This window comes from Urocitellus parryii, chromosome X (assembly GCF_045843805.1).
Source record: "Urocitellus parryii isolate mUroPar1 chromosome X, mUroPar1.hap1, whole genome shotgun sequence".
Lineage (NCBI taxonomy): Eukaryota > Metazoa > Chordata > Mammalia > Rodentia > Sciuridae > Urocitellus > Urocitellus parryii.
Window position 1 is genome coordinate 106,652,913 of NC_135547.1, and position 27,670 is coordinate 106,680,582.

The 27,670-nt window shown below is 34.4% G+C and overlaps 1 protein-coding gene across 3 annotated transcripts in view; it reads left to right on the plus strand.

Moving 5' to 3' along the window:
• The window catches only part of Dmd (dystrophin), a 2,014,880-nt gene that overhangs the window by 1,634,118 nt on the left and 353,092 nt on the right, over positions 1 to 27,670 (plus strand). For all 3 annotated transcript variants that reach the window (XM_077794046.1, XM_077794047.1, XM_077794048.1), the window contains 3 exons: positions 6,444 to 6,600; positions 23,697 to 23,817; positions 24,441 to 24,709. In XM_077794046.1, the coding sequence (XP_077650172.1) occupies positions 6,444 to 6,600; positions 23,697 to 23,817; positions 24,441 to 24,709 (547 nt within the window). The remainder of the gene's footprint in view (positions 1 to 6,443; positions 6,601 to 23,696; positions 23,818 to 24,440; positions 24,710 to 27,670) is intronic.

The window sequence follows — 27,670 nt, forward strand, 5'->3', positions numbered from 1 at the left end:
TTTCTCTCTCTCTCTCTCTCTCTCTCTCTCTCTCTCTCTCTCTATATATATATATATATATATATATATATATATATATATATATATATTCTTTCACCAGGTCTTCCTAATACAATCCTAATTTACACATGAGGGTCTAAGGTATAGCTCAGTGGTAAAGTAATATGCCTGGCTTGCCAAGGCACTGGATTCCATCCCCAATATGACAAAAAGAAAGAAAAAGTATATATATACATATGTACTCACTTGATAACAAGTTCCTTTAAGTATTTATAAGTTGTTTCAAAAGGCTCTCTTGCTCCTCCACCTAAACTATACGAATGAAGAAATTCCAAATTCTAAATTGTTGCTTTTCAGCAATTATTCCTCATTAGTAAGGTACAATAGAAAGAATCTTGGACCAGCAGCTGAGTGACTTAGTCATTAAGCTCCTTTTCTTCTTAGCTCCATTTCTACTAGCATGTCACCTTAAACAAGTCACTTAACTGCTACCTAGCATGCCACCTTGAGAAAGTCACTTAACTACTTCAGACTTCAATCCTATCCCTCACTGAAATGAAAAGGTTTAACCAGAAACACAGGTGATCTTGTCAAGTTCTCTTACAGTTCTACAATGCTATTATTTTTAATTATGCACTTTCCCTTTATGAACCTGGCCAAATTATAGAATTTTTCTACCTTTGTTTTCCTATATTTAAATGAAATTGATTAATTTAAAATACAGGATGTAAGAAAAAGTCAATAAGACATCTTCCAGTAAAAAAGAATACTTTAATTATATAATCCTGTCTCACAATTTAATCCAAGAAAAGTATATACCAGGGCTGGGGTTGTGACTCAGTGGTAGAGTGCTTGCCTAGCACCTGTGAGGCATTGGGTTCAATTCTCAGCACCACATACAATAAAAATAAATAAATAAATAAAATGTATCTTGTCCATCTACAACTAAAAATATATTTAAAAAATAAAAGTATATGCCATCCATTTCATATGTATTATATCACATCTTATCCTTGAGGTATAAGGAGAAATAAGTAGTCAGTGATAATGATTTGAGAAGTGGTCAAGTTAATATTTTATATAAATACAATTCAAAAAGATTTCAATTCAGACTGTTACCAGACTTTTTCCAGATTATTGTAATACTGTTAAATATGAGAATCATATATTATCAACATAACTTGAGCAAAGTTTATGTTTTCTAAGATTTTTATATATGGAAGAAAAACTTGTAAATATTATATAAAACATTCACATTTATAAATTTTTGAACATTAATTTGAGAGGCAAGAACACCAACATTATATAATCCACAGCAGCAGTACATCTCTTGGGAAGTATTTGGTATTAGAAGTTAGATTAGTTAAAAATTTTTTCTATAGTGGAGAACAAAGAAAGAACAAAAAGAGGCAGAGTCTTTCTACTTTTGAGAAAAATGCAACTTGGACATTGAGTATCTCTGACCTTCTTTCTCTCACTCTTGGAATGTTAATTATGTTGGAAGTTGAAGTTCAAGACAATCTGGAAAAAAAAAAAGGTTTATTTATCTTTAGGCTTAATTCTCTCTCTTTATTTAAAGCCTCTTAGCTCCCATTTAATTTCAGTGATTCTTTATTATTTCTGAATTTGTACTTTTTCTTTCTGTATTTTCAAGTGTTGTTTTGTTACACAAGGCACCAAATATATATGGGGATATATCATTAGTTTTATAAAAGAAGTCAAAGTGAAAAATGAATTCAATATAACACATTTTGCTTTAAGAATATGTGCCTTTCAGAGTAAAGTTTTATTAAGGATTTCAAAATAGGCATCAACCAAATCACATTTGAAATATCTGTATCTAGAGAAATAACAATCACTTTATCAGCCCCTATAATTCTTGGAGTGCTGTCCCCAAAGAGTTATTTAAAGACTAAGCAATACATCCCAACATACCTTGAAGGTTTTATCTAAACCTTACAAGTTGTGGAAATTATCTGCTTTTTAAAGATCAGCACTTGCCTTGTTAAAAGCTAGTAGCCCCTAAGCTCTTGTCTCCACTAATAAAGATTAATAGAAAATGGATAGAAGCTAAGTATGCCCCTTCAATCACCTCTTTTATTTTCTGTTGAATAAGTAAGGATAAATAGAGTATATGTGACAATTAAAAGACAGTGTTTTTGCTCAGGTATCCAGAATATTTAGTTAAAGCCAGTAAGTTGATTTCCTCATCTTAGAATGGCTTGTAATTTTTTTAAAAAAATGTATTTATTTGTTCCAGCCAATTATACATGACAGCAAAATGTTCTTCAATACATTGTACACAAATGGAGCACAATTCTTTACTTTTTCTGGTTGTACATAAAATAGGGTCACACCATTCATGCAATCATACATATACCTAGGGTAATGATATCAGTCTCATTACACCATCTTTACTACCCCCATGCCCTTTCCCCCACTCCCCTTTGGGCTTGTAATTTCTATTTCCCATGTCTAAATATGATCACTCAAGTTATGTGCTTCAGCAATTGTCTTTTTACCCTTGCATCTTCCAAATTGCAAAATAAGATATTTAACCTATGATGTAACAGCCTTTGATACAAAAAAAAATCATTCCATATCCAAAGAAACCTTTTCAGGAAGAGACATTCCCAACACAAACATAGGTAAATCATTTTGAAATATTCAGTATACACTCACAAAAATAAGGATAGAGCAGCTGCTTCCAACAAATGTACTAGAAATATGTCTTAAAAACATTTTACAAGCTTAACATGGTCAAAGAAAATATTTAATGAGCTCTCAGTGTTTCATTACACTTAGATCTCCTTTAAAATCATGTAACTAACAAATATCACCTTTGCCCTGTTGAGAACAAATCACATTTTATCACGAATACTTTCAAAAGTTCTTAAACAGTGGTCCTGGAGCTCACCTGCAGAGTTGTGAAGGTTCCTGTTGAAAGTATAGAGTTTTGTTAAAAATACTGAAATTCTGGAGGTGGGATCTAGGAATCTGGAATCTAAACAAGCTTCTAAAGTTTTTTTATGCACACTAAAGTTTAAGAATCACAGTGTTAGACTGAGTACCTTGTTATATATTAAGGTGGGAACCATTGTCTAACTGGCTTTCTCTTCTCCAGCCCTTAACCACTGTCCCCTGTCCTTTGCATAGATTTTTGTCCTCATGTCAGAACTTTTCTTATACTCTTGTGCCTTAGGAGGGAAAGCAAAGAAACAGTCATTTGATATGTAGTTAGGATGATCAAACATTCTGCAATTTTACCTAACTTCACACCTTAGGAAAAGTCCCCTCACTCAGATAACTGAGAGCTTTTTATCTTTTGGTGTTCCAGGTCCTTCTGCTTCTATTCTGTGAAGTCTCTTGACTGTCCTCTGTCCCTGACTTCTTAGAGCCTTATTATATCATGCTATTAAGTTACCATTAGATCTTTAAAACTGGATTCCCTAAGTCTTTTAGTTATTTTTCCCTTTTAAGAAACACAAAGGGGTTCATTGATCCACTAATAATTAGTCAGCACCATTTAACCTAGAACTGAAGTTGTAGCACTTCCTTATTTTAAAAAAGCAGCAGCTTATGGTCTCACCATGGGCAGCCTGCCCTTCACCAAATCCTCTCTTAGAAGTCAGTATTTGTTTCTTCTACAGATAAAGGGAATCCAAGCATTAGGTTTCTTTTATTCTTCCTTTTCTTCCCCTCTTCCTACTAATTAATGCTTCACTGGAACTTAGAAACACTTAAATACTTATTTAATCAGTTTCTCTTCTACCATTGGCTACTTTTCCATGTCTGGACTGTGCCTCTCTCTTCCTACCTTTCAAACTGTCTTGCTAGAAAGCCTCTTTGGACCTCAAGGGGCCCAAGTTAAAATTCTAGACACCCCAGGGCTGGAGATGTGGCTCAGCGGTAGCGCGCTCGCCTGGCATGCGTGCGGCCCGGGTTCGATCCTCAGCACCACATACCAACAAAGATGTTGTGTCTGCCGAGAACTAAAAAATAAATATTAAAAATTCTCTCTCTCTCTCTCTCTCTCTCTCTCTCTCTCTCTCTCTCTCTCTCTCCTCTCTCTTTAAAAAAAAAAATTCTAGACACCCCAGGGAATACTTGCAACCAGTACTCATTAAATGTCATTAAACAGCTAAAATTTTGCATAGGGAATTCTCACTTAGGTTTATCACAGAAAAGTGATAATTAAAATGGAAAGGAGGAATAGAAACATAAGAGAATTATCTCCACACTGTAGTCTGCATGCACTATTCATGATACTTAGGTGTGTCATGATTCACTGATTAGATAATAATACCCTTGGAATCTTTAACAACTCGATTTCTCTTTTTTGATAGAAGTTATCATTTTTTTCTGAATATGATGTTTTTATTATGCATTATAGAAAGAAAATTCTGATGATTTGGATAAACATGAAGAAACAGATCACTTGTAAATCCATCTCTGAGGGATAACATGGTTTTCATTCCAGAATTTTTCATGCATTGTTAAGCATGTACACACAAATACGCACACACATAAACATTTTAGAAAAAATAGAAAAATAGATTATATTCATTTTAATGGTATTTCTTAGCTTTGATTTATTTATTTTTGGTAATTTTTTATTTGTTCATTTTAGTTATACTTGACAGTAGAATAAATTTTGACATATTATACATACATGGAGTATAACTTTCCATTCTTGTTGTTTTACATGATATGGAGTTACACTGGTTGTGTATTCATATATGAACATAGGAAAGTTATGTCTGATTCATTCTACTATCTTTCTCATTCCCATATGGCTCCCTTCCCCCCACCCCCACCCCTGTTCAATCAGGTAAACCTCCACTCCTCTCCCGCAACCCCATCTATTGTGAGTCAGCATTAACATATCAGAGAGAACATTTGGCCTTTGGTTTGGGGGTGATTGATTTATTTCACTTATTATGATAGCCTCTAGTTCTATCCATTTACCAGATTATATTCATTTTTATAACTGACATGATCTTTTCCATATCCATAAATATTTACCTATATTATTATATGGAACACTGCATAGCATTTCACTGTATGAATTCATCATGATGTGTGTAACCAATTCCCTAATATTGAATATTTCAGTTTATTTCTACTTTATAACAGCCACCAATGATGCTATAAATAAAAATTTTTCTATTATATCTTGGTAAGATTTTCCAGTTACTTTCTTAGTATGAATTCCTCAAACTTAAGCTTGCAGGTCATTGTATTTGCACATTTTTAAGACTTTCATATTAGCCTTCAGAATGTTTGAAACAATTTAATTTCAGTAATAGGTACTCTTTGGTGATTCTTTCAGACTGAGACCAGAAGGAGAATTGTATTTGATATGTTAAGCCACGTTATCAAATGGCCAAGGGAAATGTTGTTCTACCTGGCTGGTTTACTTTACATTTCAAACTTTGCAGCATTGGAGAGTTTATTATATTTATATTATAGGCAGCATTAATTTTATGAATTAATTAGTGCTTGCTGGTAATACGAGAGTGACGCAGCAAATTCCAGATTTTCCTGAGGATAAAGTTTTGCTAACATCCTGTCTTTCCTCTTTGTTTTTTTGATGATGATTTATTTTATTAATTTAGCTTCTCATCCTCAAGTGAAATGTGGATTTTATAGCACAGATCATTCATTGTATATTCTTAAATGGCTTCTAAGGATTTACATGTTCTAAATACAGTCGACGGTAAAGCACTCAGTCTACTGCCTTAATTATTCATGTTTGGGAGAAGCTTTCAGACAAACGTCTGATTTTCCTCTTCCACGTGAGTTGTTGTCTCAGTACATTTTACACAAGGGAAATGAAGCAGAAAATGTCGGAACTTGGTGAAAACAAATCCCAGGTGCACAGGAATAAAGAAGGGTAGAGGCAAAGGAGAAGCATATGGAAGAGGAGCAGAAAGGAACAGACGCCAGACGGAAGGAGTCAATGGAAAAGGCTGCCTAGGGTGTAGAAATGGAAAAGTCAAATTGTGGGGAGAGACCTTTCCATTTCTCAAAGTAGAAAGAATTCCAGTATGAGCACGAGTCACATGAATATGGAGGGGTTTTTTATTAGTCACTGGATCCATTTTTTTTTCTACCAGAAACATTAAGAATTATTGACTATAATAGGGATGGAAAAAGTGATCAATTCCAGTGTATATGCCATGCCCCAAGTCTTGAGATTATAAATGTGAAAACAGATAAATGGCTGACTACTGCCTTTCCTCAAAATTGCCACCAAAATACCCTCCCACCCTATATGATGGCTCTCAAAAACGGGAAGTCAGATTTTTAGTGAATTCTACTATGAAGTTCACAGTAGGTTTATACACTATGGAAATAACCAACCAATAAAAATGAATTGTTAGAATCATCAATTATATTTCTAGAATATTCTGACATAATTTTCCCCTATTATTTTTCAGGTCCCATTTGGAAGCCAGTTCTGACCAATGGAAGCGTCTGCACCTCTCCCTTCAGGAACTGCTGGTGTGGCTCCAGCTGAAAGATGATGAATTAAGCAGGCAGGCACCTATTGGAGGCGATTTTCCAGCAGTTCAGAAGCAGAATGATGTACACAGGGTAGGACATTTTTAACCCTAGTGCCTTATACATAGTAAGCATTAAGTGACTACTTTAAAATTAGTTTTGTTCAAAATTAAGTTGAGTCCAAGGGTCAATTATAAATAATGCACACCATTATATTTTAAATGTCAAAGGCACCCACATTAATAATACCCTTTAAGAAATTGCCCATATCTTTTGGCTATTTTTAAAACCTTTTTATCATGGAAAACATTGAACATTTACAAAAGTAGACAGAATGTTGTAATAAATACTCATGTATTCATCAGAGATCAACAGTCATCAATTCATAGCCAGGCTTATTACATCTATGCCTCCTCTTCTTCCCCCATTATTTTGAAGCAGATCTTAGGCATATAAACCCACTGCGAACTACAATAAAGTGACAATTAGGCATATGTCACTTTATTCATAAATATTTCAGGAAGTGTCTCAAAAAAGATTGTACCATTAATATGTGCTAATAATTATAATAAAAAGAAACAGATGGGAAAGCAGAGAGCTACAAAAGTTCTTAAGTACTGAAAAAAATGTATCTCAAGAAGATATGGGTTAACTCTTCATAAGTAACCAGGGTACTACTATTGTGAAAAAAAATCAGTAGTTGCAAAATATTGAATGTTCAGTAAGTATTAAAATTTTTTCTCTCATACAGTCAAAATTTGTTATTTTCTTGTTTTGTTTTAAATGAGAATTGAAATGAGAGCCACACATTGCATTTGGATAATTTATCTCTCAAATTCTTTCCCTTTTTTTTCAATAAGTTATAAAGTAACCAAGTTTCCCTGTATATTATACCCAGTTTCCTCGATGGTTACTTCGTACATAACTGTAATAAAATTGCTATTGTCATTTCAACATGCAATCAATATAAAAATGTGTTTCCACAGCACATCTTAAGTCATCTTAGCTATATTCCAAGGGCTCAGTATCCATAAGTAGCTAGTGACTACCTACTGAATGTGGCTAGTGACCTACCTATCCGATCATAATCAGGTTTGGCTTTTTTTTTCAAGACTGCTTCATATATGTTAGTGTATTCTTCTATCATCAGGAGACACATAATACCTTGTTTTCTCTTTTGTGTATAATTTTAGCAGCTGTTAATGATTACTTGCTAGAAGTTGCAATGTGCTAATTGCAAATTTCTATCATTCCATTTTCCTTTTTTTATCTGGAAAATATGAGAAAATAATCTTTGTATATTCTTATGGGATAGGGAGGATACCCAGTGTACTATTTGAGTACCCAGTGTACTATTCATATGGGATAAGGAAGATAAATGTTTGTATTGTACTTTGACAATTTTAAAAAATAATGATTTGGTTACTAGCATTCTCCAGCAGTAATCAGTTGTTTCTTTTTTTTTTTTTTTTTACGTTTCTATCTGCTCTTCTAGGCTCTGAGTGAGAAAGGCAGAGATGTGGCCTTGCTCACTTCTAAGGCCTATAGCCTAGCAAAACATCTGATGTAGAATGGACACTGACAGTAAGTCTTTTTGAAATGAGAATAAAAGACACACGAACAGAAATGAATAGCCAACCAAATAAATTATTACCAAATAACAAAAATTTGATAAAATTGCACCCCTTTTGTATGTTCAGTACTTAAAGGAATATCTCTATGGAGACTCAGCCAAAGGTGGCATCTCGAAGAAAGGTCAAGGGTTTCCATTATTCCAAAGAAGGGAATATAGAAGATTACAAAAGGGGAAGTGAACATGTAAGAAGACCCAGGGGTCTTTGCAAAAGAATGCCCAGAAAACTGCCAGTTTCTCCCTTAGCTATTTCCTTTTATATAAATCAGAATATCTTTTGTCATTTTATTTTTTATTAGTTCATTTTAGTTATACATAATATTATGGTTCATTTTGTCATAATTATACAAGGATGGAATATAATTTGCTCTAATTTAGTCCCCAGTACTTCCTCTTTTCCTTCCATCCTCCCTATTCACTTTCCTCTATTCTATTCATCTTTCTTCTCTTTTTAGTTTTTTTTTAACTACCGTCTCTTGGATATACATAAAGTTGTGATTCACTGTAGTGTATTCATATAGGTACAAAGGAAAATTAGGTCAGATTCATTCCACCACTCTTCCTTTGTCCCATTCCTTCTCTCTTCCCCTCATACCCTTCCTCTATCCCACATATCTCCCTTCTATTTTCAAGGATAATTAAGAATCTTAAGTTAGCTTTTATAGTGTGATAAAATTAAACACTGCTATATTTTTAAATGTTATTTGAATAAATAGTCAAAACAATGGTATGTATGCAGAAAATATTCATTGAGAACGGTGAACATTTTAAATAGAAGACATTATATGATATGGTGAAATGAGATTGAATTTCTGTAAAAATCTGTAATTTTAATCTAGTTCCAGAAACCAAAGAAAATGAATCATTTTACAAGTGCACCAGGAATCAGGAGATTGAGACTAGTAATATTCGTCATAAATTTTGATTGCCATCACTACTTTGTTCAGCAACTGAAAGATGAGGATATGTTACAAATAATTTTCATGTTCCCTTTTAGCCAGTATTTTATTATAGATACTATTTTGATATCCCTGGTTATTGGCTTTGGTAGCTTTTTAATAGTGGTAAAACGTTTATACTTAAAACTCTCATACTGAGAGAGTTTTTTTCATTTATTTGACTCAGGAATTTCACCTCATGATGTGATTCAGGGAAATGTACATGCTAGAGTAAGGGTAACATGTACCAGAGTTAAATAATCCTTTCTTGATTCATGTGCTCACTCAGGTGTGCTCACCTATTACTTTTCTTTGACCTAACAGGACTTCTAGCTCATTGATAACTCTGTGTTTTACACATTACTTCCAGTCCTACTTCATGTTTACCTACCTCCAACTACAACTTAGATTTAATCATCTCACATTTTCCTGTTTTCCAATGCTCTCAAACCTTTTTTTTTTTTAATCGTTTTGTTGCTACAATCTATAAAACCTTAAAACTTGGAGGATCTACATATTTTCTGCTAACCAGGCAACATGACAGCAAATTGGCAAGGTACCTTTTCAGAGTGACCAACCTCCAGCCTTCAGTTGTTACCACATCCATGGGTCAGTTTACCTCCAAACTATTTTGCAACTCTCTACTACTGTCTTCACCATAGTTACAAAATCTATTTCTCTTAACCTTTCTGCATCTGTTCTTACCACCCCTACACTGCAATCTCTACATTTCACTCAGACTAGTCTATGTAAAAATGTAAATTGAATTACATCAGTCTTCATCTTCACACTCTTTGGTGGCTTCTCAATCCCCTTGGAAAAAGGCCAAAATCTCAAGTTAGAGGCATAAGGTCTTCTGTGGCTGGTTTGAACTCAGCCTTTTCTTTTCTTACTGTTCTTTCCCTTGCTGGTAGAACACCAGTCATACTGTCTTGTTTTGTTTTGTTTTGTTTTGTTTAAGTTCTCAATATTTCTCTCAGGTAACATTTTGAACATACTGGTCCTCTGTCTGAAACCCTTTCTACCCACACCTATTCCCTCATAATGCCCACATTATCATCTACTAACCCTTCACATCTTGGCTCAGTCATTATGCAAACTTTCGTGTAATGCCCACATTTTACCAAATCTAGCTTTTATACACTATCATAACTCTGTCTACCTTTCCTTGTATGACTTAATTATTCTTTGTCATTGTGCATATGTGTGATTGTTTGATGAATGTCAGTCACCCTGCATATACCACATACTCCAAGAACCTTTTTTTGGTGAGGGTGAGGTGTCATTTTTATACCTACAACTTTACATATTGCCTAGTACATGGTAGACAATACATAATGGAAAAAGAAATCAAGGAAAAAAGAAAGGAGAGGGAATGGGAAGAAGGAAAAATAAATAAGTGAATTAACATTAACCTTTTTCCTTCTCTGGTCTACCAACAACAAAGGCAAGGAAAGAAGGAATAGTGATGTTCTTTCCTTACCTACAGGGTTTTCTGTTTATTCCCAACTAAGCATCTTTTTGTAAAGTGTGTAGAGTTACTTTGATGCATGTTGTTTTTATTTATAGTCTGGCCCAGTGATCTCATGTGTCTCTTTTGGTATCTTTAAGGAAAATTCTTGTCATAAAGTGTCTTACTCTCCTTTCCTCAGAGGGCATCATCACTCCTGAATGCCAATGAGAGAATAATTTAGCACTGATTGTATTCAGTTCTGTCACATTGATGCAGTAGCCTTTTCATAGCTATAATGAAAGGGTCATCTGGTTAGTGATACACTTGTTAGCTGTGGACAAAAAGAACAAAAGAAAATCCTTGAAACTGGATCATTCCATCCAATTTTCTGAAGTCCATTAGAAAGAGAAAAAGGAAACACAATCAGGATAAAGCTCCCTCAAGATCTAGTCATTTACAGATATTGTACTTTACTTTTATTAGACTTTTGTTTTACTTTGATTTTTATAGGATTATAAATTATCTGGCTCTCTGTGTTTCTTGATTCAGTTGTTGTTTATATAGAATGTATGGTATCAAGATGGGTCACTTGTAATCAGAAACTTATTCCTCATGTATTTGCAGTGTCACCTTTTTAAAATCATTTGCTTACAATCTGTTGTAAATTATTGGTGCCCTTGGTTTTTGCTTTTTACGGGAATACATATCCCATTAAGATGTCAAAAGTTGAAACTATAATCAAACGCTATTCAGATTTGCTTTTATTTGGTATAAATCGGAATTTTTTTAAAAAGATCATTTACATTTTCTTTGGATATCATTTCATATTAATGATGAAAGTTGATAGTAAGATGTCATATTTCTTATTCTGTTTTCTTCAAGTGAAAATATATAATCAGTCTCAGTTTCTGTGGTAGAAAGATATATGATTTTCCTGTAGGTAATTCTAAGATAGTCCATACAGGGACCGTAGTCTCACTCCTCAAAGCAATTTTCACACCCAGGAGAGTGGATCTGTGTTCCCCAAACCAGCTGGGCAGCATAACAACTACAACTGAATGGCTCTCAAGACTAATTAATAAAATAATGCTCCATATGTGGTGAAGTGTTATAAATAATTAAAGCTCAAATGTGCCTTAGCAAATATAAACTGACCAATTTTTATATCTTTCGAATATATTATCCTGGCTTTTACAGTTCCTCATTACTTGCCTCACTAGACTGACTCGTTTTCAATTAGTGAGTATTATTCTGGTCCAGATATATTTTTAAAACTGACTTCCTTTGTTTTACTTGAGCAGTCACTAAAGTGATATTTATTACTCGTCTTCTTCTGTGATTAAAATAGAGACAGGCTTAAAGGAGCAAATCATAGTAGGGAATTTCTAAGGAAAACTGTAATAAACCATGAGCTTATTTCATTCCTTTCTTCTTATCCCAAATCCAAAAGGGGATTAGGTCTTGATTATAAGAATGCTGTAGGTAATGACTTTTTATTTACATTTTTACTCGTGAAATTGTTTGTCATTAGGTTTTTATCTTTCAATTTAAAAATCTCTATAATCCCTTCCCTAGAGACCATTAAGGACACCTTCAAAGCTTCCCAACATTTTCTGGTTAAGATTTAGATGGAAGTAATCAATACATACATTATTAAAACAGTGGACAGAAAGCCATTATTACTTGGATGCTGTTGACAAATGAAAAGGCTTGAATAAAGTAGTTTACTTGTTCATTTGTCAGGTCATATATTATGCATGTTCGATTTCTTCAGAAGTCACCATGAAGTGAGGCAGAGGTTCAGAAATTCAATAAAATTATCCTGAAATCATGTTGTAGATTATACATTTATTTAAGCTAATTCTATTATCAATGCTGGCCTGCTTGCTTTGGGTACATTTTAGTACATATGGTAACTACATGAGTTCTCTGTCTTTTCTTTACACAGAAATAGAAAATGTCTGTGGGTGCCATTTGTGAATGTTAAGATTTAATTCAGCTCTGTGTTAAGAAAAATGCAGTCTCCCCTATCACCTCTGAAAAACAACAAAAGGTTGTGATAGAGTAATTCATTCCAACATTCAATGACCTGGCCTCTTGGAGTTTCTAAACTCCAAAACAAGTTTGGCTCCCCTGTAAATTTCATTTTTAGTTACGAGTGTTCTAAGATGTCTTCTTAGCTATGTTGGAGGAAATAGACATCTTTTTGATCTATTCTTCATCACTAATAGCGGAAATTATACTTGCATAAGTGTGATATCCTATGCAGTCATATTTAGGGATGCTGAATAGAAGAGACGTAAGACTTATTTTTAGACCTGCATTTCTAGGCATTTGAGGAAAACTTCTAAAAAGTAGCTGTGTCATCAAAAATGTAAGAATGGAGTCTAATGCTGCTATTCTTTAATGAGTATAACAAGATGAAAAGTGAACAATTTACAAATTGATTTCTCTACCAAAGTTTTCTTTTTACTTTGTCAAAATATTTTGATATCTTGACAAATACTTTGAAAATAATATTTGTATAGTGTTTTGCCTTCACAAAGCACTTTATTCCTTTAATTACAAGTGAACCCCTGATCTGTTTTTCTTCCTTTGCTCAGAAAAATTATATAACTAAGATTCTGAGGACTTATTGATCCTTTCAGGAACTATTTATTGAGTGTCTTTAGCAGGGGTTGAAGATATAGTAGTAAACAAAACAAGTCCCTGCACCCATAGTTGTTCAATTTTAATATGGGATATACATTGTAAAACCAATACATTAATATGTAAAATAATGCCAGATAGTAGTAAGTGCTATGAAGAAAAATAAATAAATGAAGCCGGGACAGAGAAATACTGGGGTAATATTTACCTATCTGAGAAGGTCACATTTGGTCAGAGATCTGTGTGAGTGAATGAGCCAAGCAAAGACCTTTGGTGAAGAGCATTCAAGGCAGAATGTGCAGCAAATTCAAAACCCCGAGTACAAGAACAGATTGGGAGTATTCAAGGAAAAGTGAGATGGGCAGTGTTCCTCAAGGGAAATAAGAGCAGGCTACTACATAGACACAGACAGAGAGAAAAACAAGCCAGATAGTTAATGGTCTTGTAGGCCTTAGTTTGGAGGTGGATTTTAATCTGTGTGTGATGAGACATAACTGAAGGGCTCTCAGCAGGGATGATGTGACATGATTTATTGTGTTTAGGAGTTGACTCTGACTACTGTACACAGAATTGACCAGAAGGGGCAAAACTGAAAGCACAGAGAAAGTTGGGAGGGTGGCAAAGTCATCTAGGAAGGAAATGACAATGACTTGGACCAGAGTGGAAATGATGGATATGGTAAAATATTATTTGAATCAAGAAATATTTTGAAGGTTAAGGAGATAATTCTTAACATAGATGGGATGTGGGGTGCAAGAGAAAAAGAAAAGTGAAAGGTAACTCTGAGGTCTACAGTTTGCATAAATAGGTAACTGTTAGTGCCATTTATGGTTATGAGAAAGACTTGAAAAAGATCATGTTTGAAGATATGTGCTTAGAGCAAATCAAGGGTTCTGCTTTTGGATTATATTGATAGACAACACAAATGTGTATGGTATTTACACTTGACATTCTCATATTTTGTCTGAGCCTCTCAGGAACAGATATAAATTAATTTGTCCCCTGGATTTTCTGTTAATCCATTCATTTGTACTATCACTTCCAGATTTTAGGGTTTAGGCTAAATGATCTAAGACCTAATTCTCTAAATGGTCATGGGAACAGATAAAGATGTTTTTAGTGATTCTTCGAGGTAAGTTCAGAGCTTAACAACTTTATTGTCAGTAGGAAGTGACTTCCCCAGCGGTTGTTGGAAACAGCCCAGTCCTAGGACTGAGAGTCAAACAGCTGTTCAAGATGCTATGCGGGCACTAAATTATTCTTCCAAAATATCACAGACCTGCAAGCAGCCTGGGCTCTATTCTAGCCCATGTCCTTGGTCTCAGAGAATATAACTTTCATCTTAAAAGACTCCCAGAAAACTAAATCTTAACAAGGAGTTTGTTTGTTAAACAAATTCTTCCACCAAACACACAAAAATGTTTCCTCACTGAGTGTAATTAGACATTTTTTAAAAAATTAAATTCAGCCTTGAAATATGACCATTCTTCAGCTTTACTTCAAATTGATTAACCCCATTTAAAAATTAATTCTTTGGTTCATGTGGTTGACCATCTGAAGCAATGGCTACATGTTTCTGATATTACATTCCCTTATCTTCACTTTTACTAAATAGTGGAGTAAAAAAATAAGATGGAAACTTTGTATCACCTTATTTAAAGATGACTATGTAGTCAAAGACGGATGCTAGAAGTTGGGGATAATTGTTACTAAGTGTATGTAATGTTTCAGTCATGGAAGAAGAATAAGTTCTAGAGATCTGCTATACAGCATAGAGTATAGTTAGAAATACTGATGTTGGCACTTAAAATTTTACAAGAGGATAGATCTCATGTTAAGCATTATTATAATTTTTTTGTGTGGTGCTGGGGATTGAACCCAGGGGCTTATACATGTGAGGCAAGCACTCTGCCAACTGAGCTATATCCCTAGCCCCTATTACATTTTTTTAAAAGATGATTTTGACCTCTACTTTTCAGCCTACATGCCCATTTTCACAACTTCTCTAATGGTAGCTATCCCCAATGAATGTGGAAAGCTTGGTCTTTTGGATTTTGTTCTGTTGCCTCTTTCTTCACATTTCTTTATTTCATGAACCCTTATCAATTTATTTAGATTCTTTGAAGCAATATTCCTGTCACCATGTCACATACCACACTTCTAGATCCTTGTCCTTTTTAAGTGGTTTTGAATTAATTGATCATTGATTGTCCCCCCCAAGTTAGCATTTGGTAAAATATTTTTATGTGTTTTAGACTCCATAAATATGATGGCTCTTTAAAATGAGGAGGATCATTATGGTGACAGAATTGTGTTCAACAACCCTTTTACTAGACATAGACACAAAATAGGATGCATGTAGATGAGGTAGAAATAATATGGGAACCAGAATGATACTATAGGATGACAAAACTATTAAATACTGATCAAATTACAGATATGACTATGTTAATGTCCTTGCCTATGTCTGCTCAGTGACCATTTTTTGAATGAATGGAATAATTGTGTCATTCTAAATTTTAGGGTCCATCTAGTGCTCTTTCATCTAGCAAATGTTGCAGATCAAAGAAAAACCCCCAACCAATAGTTCAAATCATGAAACTTGTGAGTATTTGGACATAAACATCTCCTTTAAGAAACTACTGGGTTGAAAAAGGCAGAGCTAATAGAACCACCTCTTAAGGAAATTCCAGGAAATAACTCAAAGGTTACACTCAGCTTTGTATATAGAACTTAAGAGTAAGCCCAGAATAAGAACTCTCTATTTTTCCCAATGGGCAAACTTTTTTTTTTCCCTCTAATGATTCACAAAACAAGATTTTTAGATGAAATAACAAAAAAGAAGATATGCACACACATAAACCTAAGGCTTTCAGATGAAAGCCTTGTTTTGCTTCTAAATAAAACTGGCCTATCTATATAGCACATTCTGGTTTTCTAACTGGATATTCTGATTTTTTTATTCAAGAATATTTATTGAGAATCTACCATGTGCCAAGCTATGACTATGATTTTTATCATTAGTAATGATGTGCAGCAGAGACCATTTTAAGCTGCCACCTTATTAACGGGTCTCTGGCCAATTAATGATCTAAATACGTTGACGGTAGAGTTTTAGAACTGAATATTCAAACTTGAATAAGGTGGTTAAAAAGCTTGACATTCTACAAAGAAAAGTGCAAAGGCTCAAAGAGATTTGGTGACCTTTTCAAGATCACTGTGGCCAGGTTCTGGCCCAGACCAGACTTAGACCTCAGGGCTCCTGCCACTCAGGACTGTATTTTTTTCATCACTCCAACCAGGCTTGCAAGATGGTTCTGTCAAGTTCCGTTTCTGAATACGGGAATCATATACAGTCATTCTATCAGATTTCATTTTGATTAACACAAATAGAAGTTTGTGGGCTGGGGATGTGGCTCAAGCGGTAGTGCGCTCACCTGGCATGCGTGCGGCCCGGGTTCCATCCTCAGCACCACATACAAACAAAGATGTTGTGTCCGCCGAAAACTAGAAAATAAACATTAAAAATTCTCTCTCTCTCTCTCTCTCTCTCTCTCTCTCTCTCTCTCTCTCTCTCTCTTTAAAAAAAAAAACAATTAGAAGTTTGCCACTTCAGTGGGATTATAGGATTATAGGTAAAATTTAGCTCCAGGGAAAGTACATGATTGAAATACATCTGTGATTTATTCTCGTCCATCATAAAAGGATCCTGTATCCCCTGTCCCTAGAGGAAAGAAAATAGTTTTTCTACCTCTAATGTCAGTACCTAGGCCCACAGTGCTCGTCTTGTCCCTGTCTAATTGAGGTACCTTAAATACCTTAAATAAGTCTATACCTCACTCTTCATCCCTTCCACACGTGGTTCTGAGCTATTTCTATTTATGTCATTATTAGTTTTTGGTGATATATATATATCTTTTTATTTTCTGGAATCAATTCCTTGATTCTTCTCCATTATTTTCAGGTATTTTTAAAGTTTCTGATTTGCTTCATATCCATGAGATATTTCTACTTGCATAGTTTCAAAATTACTATGATTCAAAGAGTCTTTGTTTTGTTTTGCTATCAGACTGGCTTAGGAATTTCAACATTTGGATTGAAAGTATCCAATCAATCAATGGCCTTAAGTACACCCTAATTTATCTATACCTCAATTTTCTTTGGAGTAACATTCACAATATAAAAAAAAATACACCAAAAATGTATGTACTTAACCAAATGATTGACTCTTTAAAGATACATATCAAGTCCTTAAATTTTCCCTACCTTATACATAATAGGTTTAAAATGAATAATTTTGAATGAATTAATTAATAAGGAATCAGTCACCCATTTGGCCAGTATTTATAATCTGTGAGCAATAACCATCAAATAATTTAACATTCAAAATAAATTGATTTACTTTGGGATTTACCATTACCATAACATCATAAGGGCTTCATGTAATTTTTTAAACCTTAGGAAGCTAAAGAATACCAGGTATTGTGGCCCACACCTGTAGTCCCAGAAACTGAGGAGGCCAAGAAAGGAGGATCATAAGTTCAAGGCCAGCCTCAGCAACATAGCAAGACCTCCCTCAAAATAAATACTAAAAAGGGCTAGGGATATATTTGAGTGGTAAAAATACTAGGCTCAATCCCCAGTATAAAAAAAAATCTAAAGAAAAAACATCAATTCAGTAAGCCTATTTTTTCTCATTTATACAATAAAATATTATTTTATTTACACAGAGGTGCTCTAAATTTTTACTAATTGCTTCTAATTCCTCCACATACCTATTGTAAACCCTTGGGTCTATTTTGGAAAACTGAAGAGAAAGGTATGGAGAAGATGATATTTAAAGAAAATAATTGTAATTATTTAAGGAAGTAATTACCTTAACATTTGAATATTGATATCTAAATATTGTAAAACTATGTTCTGTTATGTGTATGGGAGAAGTTATCCTTATACAATAACTTTTTATATCATAATATGAACAAAATTAGTTGTCTGATAAAATATTAACCATAACCTAAAAGAGAAAAATCAATGTTGTATATGTACATGCATTTTCCCAAACCTCATTCAACATAGTCTTTCTTTGAGAAACAAGGTGCTTATTATCAAGGTGCATTGAATGTTCATATTTTTGTTTAAAAGTGTCTCCATCTTCCATTCTCTTAAAATGCGATATATTAGAGCATGAAGTTCATGGTAAGTTTTTAGATGCTGAAATTTTGATCTTTCATTATTTTAATACAGAATCTTTTCCTTAACTATATTTATTTATCTCTCATGAAACTCCATGCTGCAAGGACCACTGCTAGCCATTGCCTAAAATAGTGTTTGTACATAATAGGTGCTCAAAATTTGCTGACTAAATAAATGGAGAATCTTTCATATAACCATGTTTAATATGACACATTATTGCTTATTTTTCACATAATCACAAACATTATAATATTCTTTATCCTCTCATTTTCATGAAGCATTTCTTCCCTTTTTTCTGTGTTTTCACCCTTTTAAAAAATTTAGTCTAAATTGTACTAAATTCTGAAAATATAATCATGTAACCTTCTCTTCCATCTACTTTCTTTTCTTAATTTCAAGCAATGATATGAAAATAATGGTGCTTATGTCTTTGTAATGACAGAAATTCCTTTGTCTTTTTGTTAAACTCATTTTAATCCTCAATGAGTCATATTTAAGAAATGAACTGTGCAGCTGTGGTGGAACTAAGTCCTTGGCAACAACTCGAGGGACAAACAAGTGGTCTCTCACAATGGATGGCCCTTCGCCTCAAATTATTTAATTTTTAGTTTCAACAATGGAATTGTATCAAATAGTATCTTGGGCATTTTAAGTTTGATGAGACCTTTAAGATGCATTTCCTTATTTTACAGACCTTCCCCCCCCCCAAATTACCTCTACTTTCTCCTGTCCAGTTTTTCAATATATCTTTTTCTATTTGCAATTACCAACTATCTTGGTTTTCTGAGAACTGCTCAATTTTCCTGGAACTGTTCTGGTTTTAACGTTGGAGGTTCATATCCTGAAAACTTCAGTGCTAGGTTACCCTATTGCTAGCTTCTGTCATTCATTCTAAGTTCAAATAATTCTTATCCTAAAAAGAGCATTCTTCCTTTTCTTATCCTCTATCTTCTTGTCCTATTGTCCTCTTTTTCTTATCAGAAAAAAATAAGGTAGTTTTCACTGGAAATACCTACTTCTTCCTCTCCTTCCTTGGCTAATTCTACTTCTTAGACTATTGCCCTCTATTAAACCGCTCTTACCAAGTCCAATGAACACTTTTCAGTGCAGATCTGGCTTGACCTCTGTGTGTCATGATTGCTCACTCTTGGTTTCCTTCTTACTATTCCAAACTGTCACTCTCTTCAATAGTTCTGTATTCCTCATTTACCCCACACTCTCCACCTTTCCATTATTTTTCGTTCTTTTGAGATTCTATTTTTATCTCTACTCATTAAATGTTGATATATAGGCACTCAGTATATATTATCTGAATGAGAGAATGACTCCTGAATTTCCTTTTCTTCTCTCCAGTGACTTTATCATTTCCTTGTGGAATGAATCTTACCTCTCCAAGTTGAACATATCATGTCCTGTTACTCTGTTTCCTATACAGGATTCTCCCTTAGGGTCAAGCTTTTATATTAGTATTTATTAATTTTATCCTGAATACACATGAGATATTTGTATCAGAGCCAAATTTCTTTTAAATACTCTATAGTAAATATTGTTTTCCCCCTCTCCTCTGCCTAAAGAAACTTGACCCAGTGGTGACATGATGAATGTTGATAAAATATTTCCTGTTTGAGTGGCTGCAGAGACCATAAACAAGAGCCTAGTAAATTTCTACTTGCATGAAAATTTTATTTTTCTCTGTTTATAAAGGAGAAGGATGCAGGTGTCCTTCTCTTCCTGAAAGATTCTCATTGGAAGCATATGGGGCCTGAGTCTACTTCCAGCTTCTCAAGGAACCAGCTAGCTGCCCCATGTGTCTCACATTTCTCAGTCTAAAAATGTCTCAAAGGTCTAGGCTTCATATTTTTTGAAATGTGATTACCAAGAGAGATAGCCACTCTAGTCTTTCAGACACCTTGGAGTTTAGCCAGGGAATCTGCTCTGGGGTATATTCACTTGGCCCTCTTGGATCATAGAAATTAACTAGACAAATGGTTACAGATCTAATTCACATTGTATGGGAAAGTTCTCAGGAGGCTAGAGCCTTTTGTAGGAAAGTTTATTTTCTCATACTTTGTCTCACTGTACCCACTGTTTACACATCTGCTCAGAATAAAAACTAGGAGTCCTTCTTGTTTCTTCTTCTCACTTCTCTAAAGCATCTATCTGCTCACCAGATCCCCATATCTCTATTTTCTAAACATTTCCCCATTCTCTCCCTGTTTTCTTTCTCCCTTGGCACCCCTGCCCTTGGTCACATTTTCATATTCTGTCACTGAATTCTTGCAATTGTCTCTCATTGTTTCTCTGAATCCATTTCTGCCCTTCTCAGATATACAATCTGTGTAGTAGTACTCGATTATCTTGGGGAAATATTATGTTCCAAGACCCCCAATGAATACCTGAAAGATAACTCTATATATACTGTGTACATTCCTTTATATACATACCTATGATAAAGTTTAACTTACGAATTAGGCACAGTAAGAAATTAACAACATAACTGACGTTAGAACTTAACTACTTCAGCCTGATTTAAAAAAAAAAAAAAAAACCTTTCCTTAAGTTGAAATTTTTCACCTTTTCACTTAAAGGAAGCACTTTACAACTTCCTTTTGTCATATCCAAATTGCTAATTTCATTGTTATTGCTCTTTGAGGCCATTATTAAGTAAAATAAAGGCTATTTGAACTCAAGTGCTATGGAAATCATGTCTGTCATTGTGAAAACTGAGACAACTAAGTGACTAACAGGCAAGTAATGTATACAACAACATGGATACATTGGACAAAAGGATGATTCACATCCCAGGGAGGATTAAACAGGACTGTACAATATTTCATCATGCTGCTGAGAACAGTGCACATTTACAACTTATGAATTATTTATTTCTGTAATTTTTCATTTACCCTTTCAGACTGTGGTCGACGATGGGTAACTGAAACTGTGAGAAGTGAAACCATGGGTAAGGGGAGAGTACTGTATTTATTTTAGGAAGATCTATTTGAAACATTCATATGCCTGTTCCATGCAGCTCTTAAATCCTTTCAAGGGATGCTAATTACCTATACCATAACACCTAGGCTTTTAGCAAACTATATATGGGCTATATTTCATAGAGAGGCTGAGCTTCAAATTTTACCTAAAAGATCTAATATACTGCCCAATAATGAGAGTGACTTGCTTCATCTCAGGGCATGTTCTCTCCTTGTTCTATATGTTCTAGAAACATGAGAATGCTTAAAGATCTTGGTACATGCTATAAAGATATTATGTCTATTATCTCTCTGTACTAGCACTTTCCTCTTCTTGGAATGTCCTATAACCCATTCTTCCCTGACTAACTCATGGCCATATTTTTGAATTCTGAATGATTACTATCTTCTCTGGGATGCTTTTCTGAGGTTGTATATACCAGTAGCACTTTCCACATTATATTGAAGTGATTCATATGTTTGACTCTTCCGTTATATATTTTAAGTTCTTAAATGAGAAGAACTGTTTTGCATTCAGCTTTGGATTTCCATTCTCTAATACAATCACTGATATACAATAGTTCAACAAAGGTAGCCATTATTTTATAATTAGCAGTATCAGTTGCCTCCTGTCAAATCCAAATGAAGAAACCAGGCAAAATGATAATTTTCTTGAAGTTAGGAAAATTAAATGTGGGAAAAAATACAGGATTACAAGAAGTGCATACACATACAGAAGCATAAACACACACATGCAGATTGCAATTGAAATATTAGAGATAGAATCAACCTTCTATGCAAGCAGAGTAAATAATCCACCTACCTAGTAGGATTTCAAGGACACAAGAATATCCTACAATACAGAAATTACTTCCCTATACACAGGCTGAATCCTAATATTCCATTTTGTGCAACTCCATTATTTTAGTTCAAATACCTTGCCTCTCTCAATTGAATTGTAAATAACTATGGAAGACGAATCATTTTGCAAAGTATAAGACAGGATTCTTTTGAATGATGAGTAACATGAAGATTGTATTGATAAACATTTCATACAATCCAGTCTGGAGCACTTCTGTATCATAATAGTATTCTGAAGTTTAAAGGGGGATAGTAGTGAGTTTTTTTCCCTACTGACAGAACATGCTCAAATTCAGTAGCAAACATTGCTAAAAATAAAGCAGATTTGAAAAAAAAAAGACATGCATATTGAAGCCCTAGGTCAGGGCAATTATTATTGCTGTTTTTGTTATATAAATATATTACCATTTATGCAATACTTAATATTTTATTAGCACCTTCACTTTTGAGATCACAGAACTTGGTCAATAACTTTCTTTAATGGTTTCATAGTATTTGTTAATTTAGTCTAGTCTTGCAGTACGCCCCACCATCCTCTTAGTACTAGATTATATATGAACTTATAGTTTTTTACTCTGATTCTAGTGTGTTAGGTTTCTGTGTTTTGTTGTTGTTGCTGTTTGGGGTTTGCTTGTTTGTGTTGGGGAGGTCAGTGCTGGGCATGAAATGTAGGGCCTTATGCATACTAGGCCACTGAGCTACACCTTCAGCCATATTGTTTTCTTTTTTGTTTTAGTAATTACCTGAAGGCAGAAACTATGGGTTCAGGTTTTTCTCTTAATCCCCTGTATCAAGGGAAATTATAAATTTGATATTAAAATTGATAGCTAGATTACATGGCCTAAAGACACCTAAGTCTATTGATTTATAGAAACTTCTTCCCACAATTACTACATCAGCTCAGAACACTTCTGCTTTTCAGAGAGGTCACAATGAATAATGTAATGGGTATTTTTTGAAAGTACTGACAGTTTTACTTAGCTTACTTTCAATATACAGTTTTAGTCACTGTCAGACATTTTGACAGAATTAACTGGTGATTATCAATTTGGATTCACTGTATACTTCAGTAAAGCCTTGGTACCTCCAAATAGTTCCAGCTTCCTGTTACACTTTGAATGTCCATTATTTTGGGTGTATTTAAATCCTCATTAGACATGTTTGGGTTTTTGCAATAAATACCTTGCAACTTTAGCTCTAAATTTTAAGTTTGACAGTCAGGTTATGTAAACAAAGTGCTCTTATCATAATGAGAGGGCATCAAGTATCTTGAAAGCTCCTCCTTCTCCCTCGAATAGTTTTACAAACACATTGGTTTCCTCATTAACAGAAAGACCCAATAACCTTCTTTGTTGATTTATGACTATCAGTTTACAAACAAAGAAGATAGAAATTGACCTGGGAGTTTCATAAACAAGTTCTGAGCACCCAGGATTAATTTTGAGAAGAATGCCACAAGCCAAATAAACATTTCTTTTCATCTCATTTCACAGGCCTTCAAGAGGGAATTGAAAACTAAAGAACCTGTAATCATGAGCACTCTTGAGACTGTACGAATATTTCTGACAGAGCAGCCTTTGGAAGGACTAGAGAAACTCTACCAGGAGCCCAGAGGTAATTGAATGTGGAACTGTAATAACATATTGATAGAAGGATCAGTGGTGACAGAGCAGCCCATCCATTCTTGCTGCCAGGGTCTGGATAGCTCTCATATTTTCCAGGTTAAACAGAATCAATTCAAATTAAACATGGATGTTGAAAAAGAACAAGAAATCATAAACCACCATGCATAAATCTGTTTGCACATCCATAAATAAACATTAAAAGAGATTAGTGATCCATTATTGGAACATTTAGAAAATAATAAACAAAAGAGTTTATCTGTGAGAATGAATTCTATTGTTTCAAAAACTACAAGCTAATTTTCAATTTAAGAGCCTGACTGAAGAAAATTAGAGCTTGTGGTGTGCATCCTAACATTTTTTTCCTCAATAGCTTAAATGAATCTGGATTATCTGATTAATATAAGATAGAACAGATTCACTGAGGAAGACAGACTTTAGATGTTTCTGAACTATATCAAAACCTATGCCAAAGTGTAAAATAGTCATTAATCAGTAGGTTGGCCTCTTGTTAAACTGTAATCTTTTTTTTTTCTTCTAGTCTGACCTTTTCAACAATGTTTGGTTTAAAAAAAAATAAATGTGATCTAAAACCTTGTTGCATTGCCAATTTAGAGCTGCCTCCTGAAGAGAGAGCCCAGAATGTCACTCGGCTACTACGAAAGCAGGCTGAGGAGGTCAACACTGAGTGGGAAAAATTGAACCTGCACTCTGCTGACTGGCAGAGGAAAATAGATGAGGCCCTTGAAAGACTACAGGAACTTCAGGAAGCTACCGATGAGTTGGATCTCAAGCTGCGCCAGGCCGAGGTGATCAAGGGATCCTGGCAGCCAGTGGGCGATCTCCTCATTGACTCTCTCCAAGATCACCTCGAAAAAGTCAAGGTACCAGTTCCTACTTTGCTCCAGAGCCCTTTGAAAGATCCAGAAAATGTTCTAATCTAAACTTGAGTGCAGTGTTTTCATCCCACAAAGTTAAAAATAGGGCCCCTAAGCAATAGAAATGAGTCCCTCTTTTACCAATTCAGAGTCTTCTTTCACATGGTGTTTTCTCCAAGAAAAGATGTCAATGTAATCATCTATCTTCAGTGATATAAAATGAAATATTAAGAAGTTACAGGGCCAAACAGTAATTTTGATTTTGCCATTAGTAAATTAATGTAACCGTACTAAAATAGTATGATATACGCGGGTATATGGGGGTGGGGGTGGGGGGGTGGGAGTGTGTTCTTTGTGTTATTTAGTATCAGAATAGAGAAAATTTAACACCTGTCAAGATCCAGGAGTCCAGGTTTTGGCCTTTTTTGCTAACCAAGTTATATGAAGTGGGTACTTTATGATACTATGAAATTAAACCATCAATGCTACCCTGCCCTTAGAAGGCAGTGTATATAATTCAATTTCTAGTTGCCTCAGCCCACTGTGGATATGAGGAAAAAATTAGATATTTGGAATAGTATTGTCCAAAGGTAAATTCCCCCTGGCAAAAAAATGGTCAATGTATTTGTAAAGAAATAACATATATTTACAAGAATCATTTTGAAATCAGGAGCATGAAGCACATTTTGTTTACTAATCTAATGTCAAACCGCCAAAGTCCTTCTAGAATCAAATTCAAAAGAAGTCAAATTTCCAAAATTTCTTATGTATTTGGCATATGTGTCAGTAGGCTCTGCATGGAAGTTCTTTTTTTTTTTTTTTTTTTGTGCCAGGGGTTGAACCTAGGGGGTGCTTAAACATTGAGCCATATCTCCTGCCCTTTATATATTTCATTTAGAGACAGAGTTTTACTAAGTTGCTTTACTTTAGGGCCTCACTAAAATGCTGAGGCTGGCTTTGACCTTGCGATCCTCCTGTCTCAGCCTTCCAAACTGCTGGGAATACAGGAGTGTGCCACCGTGCCCTCCTTGGAAGTTCTTTTCTTTCTTGGCTTTCGTGGCACTACTCAATCCACAATCTTCTCCTTCCTTTATTTTCCTAGATTTGTAACTTCCATTCACCTTTAATTATTGATGTGCCCAAGTTTCTAACTTTAGACCAATGGGTTTTTGGGTTTTGTGGGTGTTTTTGTTTGTTTGTTGAAATGTTTGCAATTTGAATGGAATGGATGGTGACAAATCTATCAATCTAGTCAGGATCTTTCTTCTGATCTCCTAACCCATATTACATTAGCATCACAAATTTACCTATTCTAAAACCAAATTCATTTATTCTGCTGTTTTTCCACTCCCCAATTACTATTCCCTTTTACCTGGTCTTTTTTCTGTGTTTTCTATTTTGGCTAATGAATCATAATCCAGCAAATTTCCCAGTGTAAAACCTCTAGGTTCATCCTTAAACTTTTCTACATTTTCACTGCCTGCATGTGATTTCTTGTTGTACCTCAAAGTATCTCTTATACTTCCTCTTTTTTTTCATCAAATGTCCTGCTCTAATCCTCAGTATCTTTTTACTTACATGATAATAGTAGAATGCATATTTAAATCTCATTTCTCTGTGCAACTGTCATATCAGAAACATTGCATTTTTAATAACTGGCAAGTAAGTGAACAGTTTCTTTACTGGCATTTCTAAATTATCCAGTCTTTTTTAACTTCAATCCAAACTCCTTTTCGTGAGAAAGCCTGTCTAGAGAATGAAGTCCATGAAGAGCATAGGTGTCCCTTTTCTTCCTGGCTTTGGTTTCACTTCCCAATCGTACCTCCTGTCCTCCAAGCCATTCAATGTACTCTGACCACACCACCATCATATGTTGTCTTTTTTCATAACTGCTCCTTTGCAAATGTTTTTGCTCTGTCTGGGCGACCCCACCTCATCTGCCTAGTGAACTCTTACTCAGATCTCAGGGTGCATTATAGATGTCACCTGTATTTCTAGTCTTTCCTAGATGTCTACCCCCACCAATTTCCACCAACCAGAAGAAACTGCTCTTAATTTGGTGCTTTTGTGGATCACGAAACATGCTTAAATTGTCATACTTACATTTTGCATATATTATAGCATCTTTATATATTTTCTCCCAAAGAAAGAAAGATCTCTAGGGCTAAGGTTATAGCTGAGTGGTGGAGTACTTGCCTCACACATATGAAGGTCTGGGTTCAATCCTCAGCACTACATAAAAATAAATAAATTAAATAAAGGCATTGTGTCCAACTATAACTAAAAATATTTAAAAAAAAAATAAAGTAAGAATCCTAAAAGTAAGGATCATAGTGTGCATCTTTTAATTTCCCAGTGCCAGAAACATATAAGGAATCTCATTTAATATCTTTATTCACTCATTTAAGAACAGTTTTCATGTCACTATGCAATGTTCTTGACATGTAGTTGTAAATGAAACAGTCTTGGTCTTTGCCTTTATGAAGCCTATAGTTTAATGTTGAATTGATAGCTCTTCGCTAAAATATTAGGTGAAGATTTTAAAAGAAAAGCTTAAAATTTTGATTACTTCTAACATCCCTGTACCCCAATATTCTATAACACCATATCTAACATTTAAAGCAATAGTTAACCTAGCTATCTGCATGAAAATTAAGATAATGTTTTAAGATGTATTACTTTGTATTTGTTCAGCAATAAATACAGTGCTTTTATCCAAAAATATAGGAGCCAATTTTTAAAGTCTTCCCAAAATGGGAAATAAGATTAGGAAAATGTTCTAAAGAAACTAAATTAGTTAATGTATCAGTCCAGATGTTGACTATATAGGCTGTGTAACAGGTATAGGGGATTCTTTTTTAACCATTTCTGTTACACCAGGAACATGTGTAAGATAGTGAGTATAAATGGACAATATAGACAGCATGATTAATAATCAAATAACTAAAAGTACAAAAGTTCAAATAT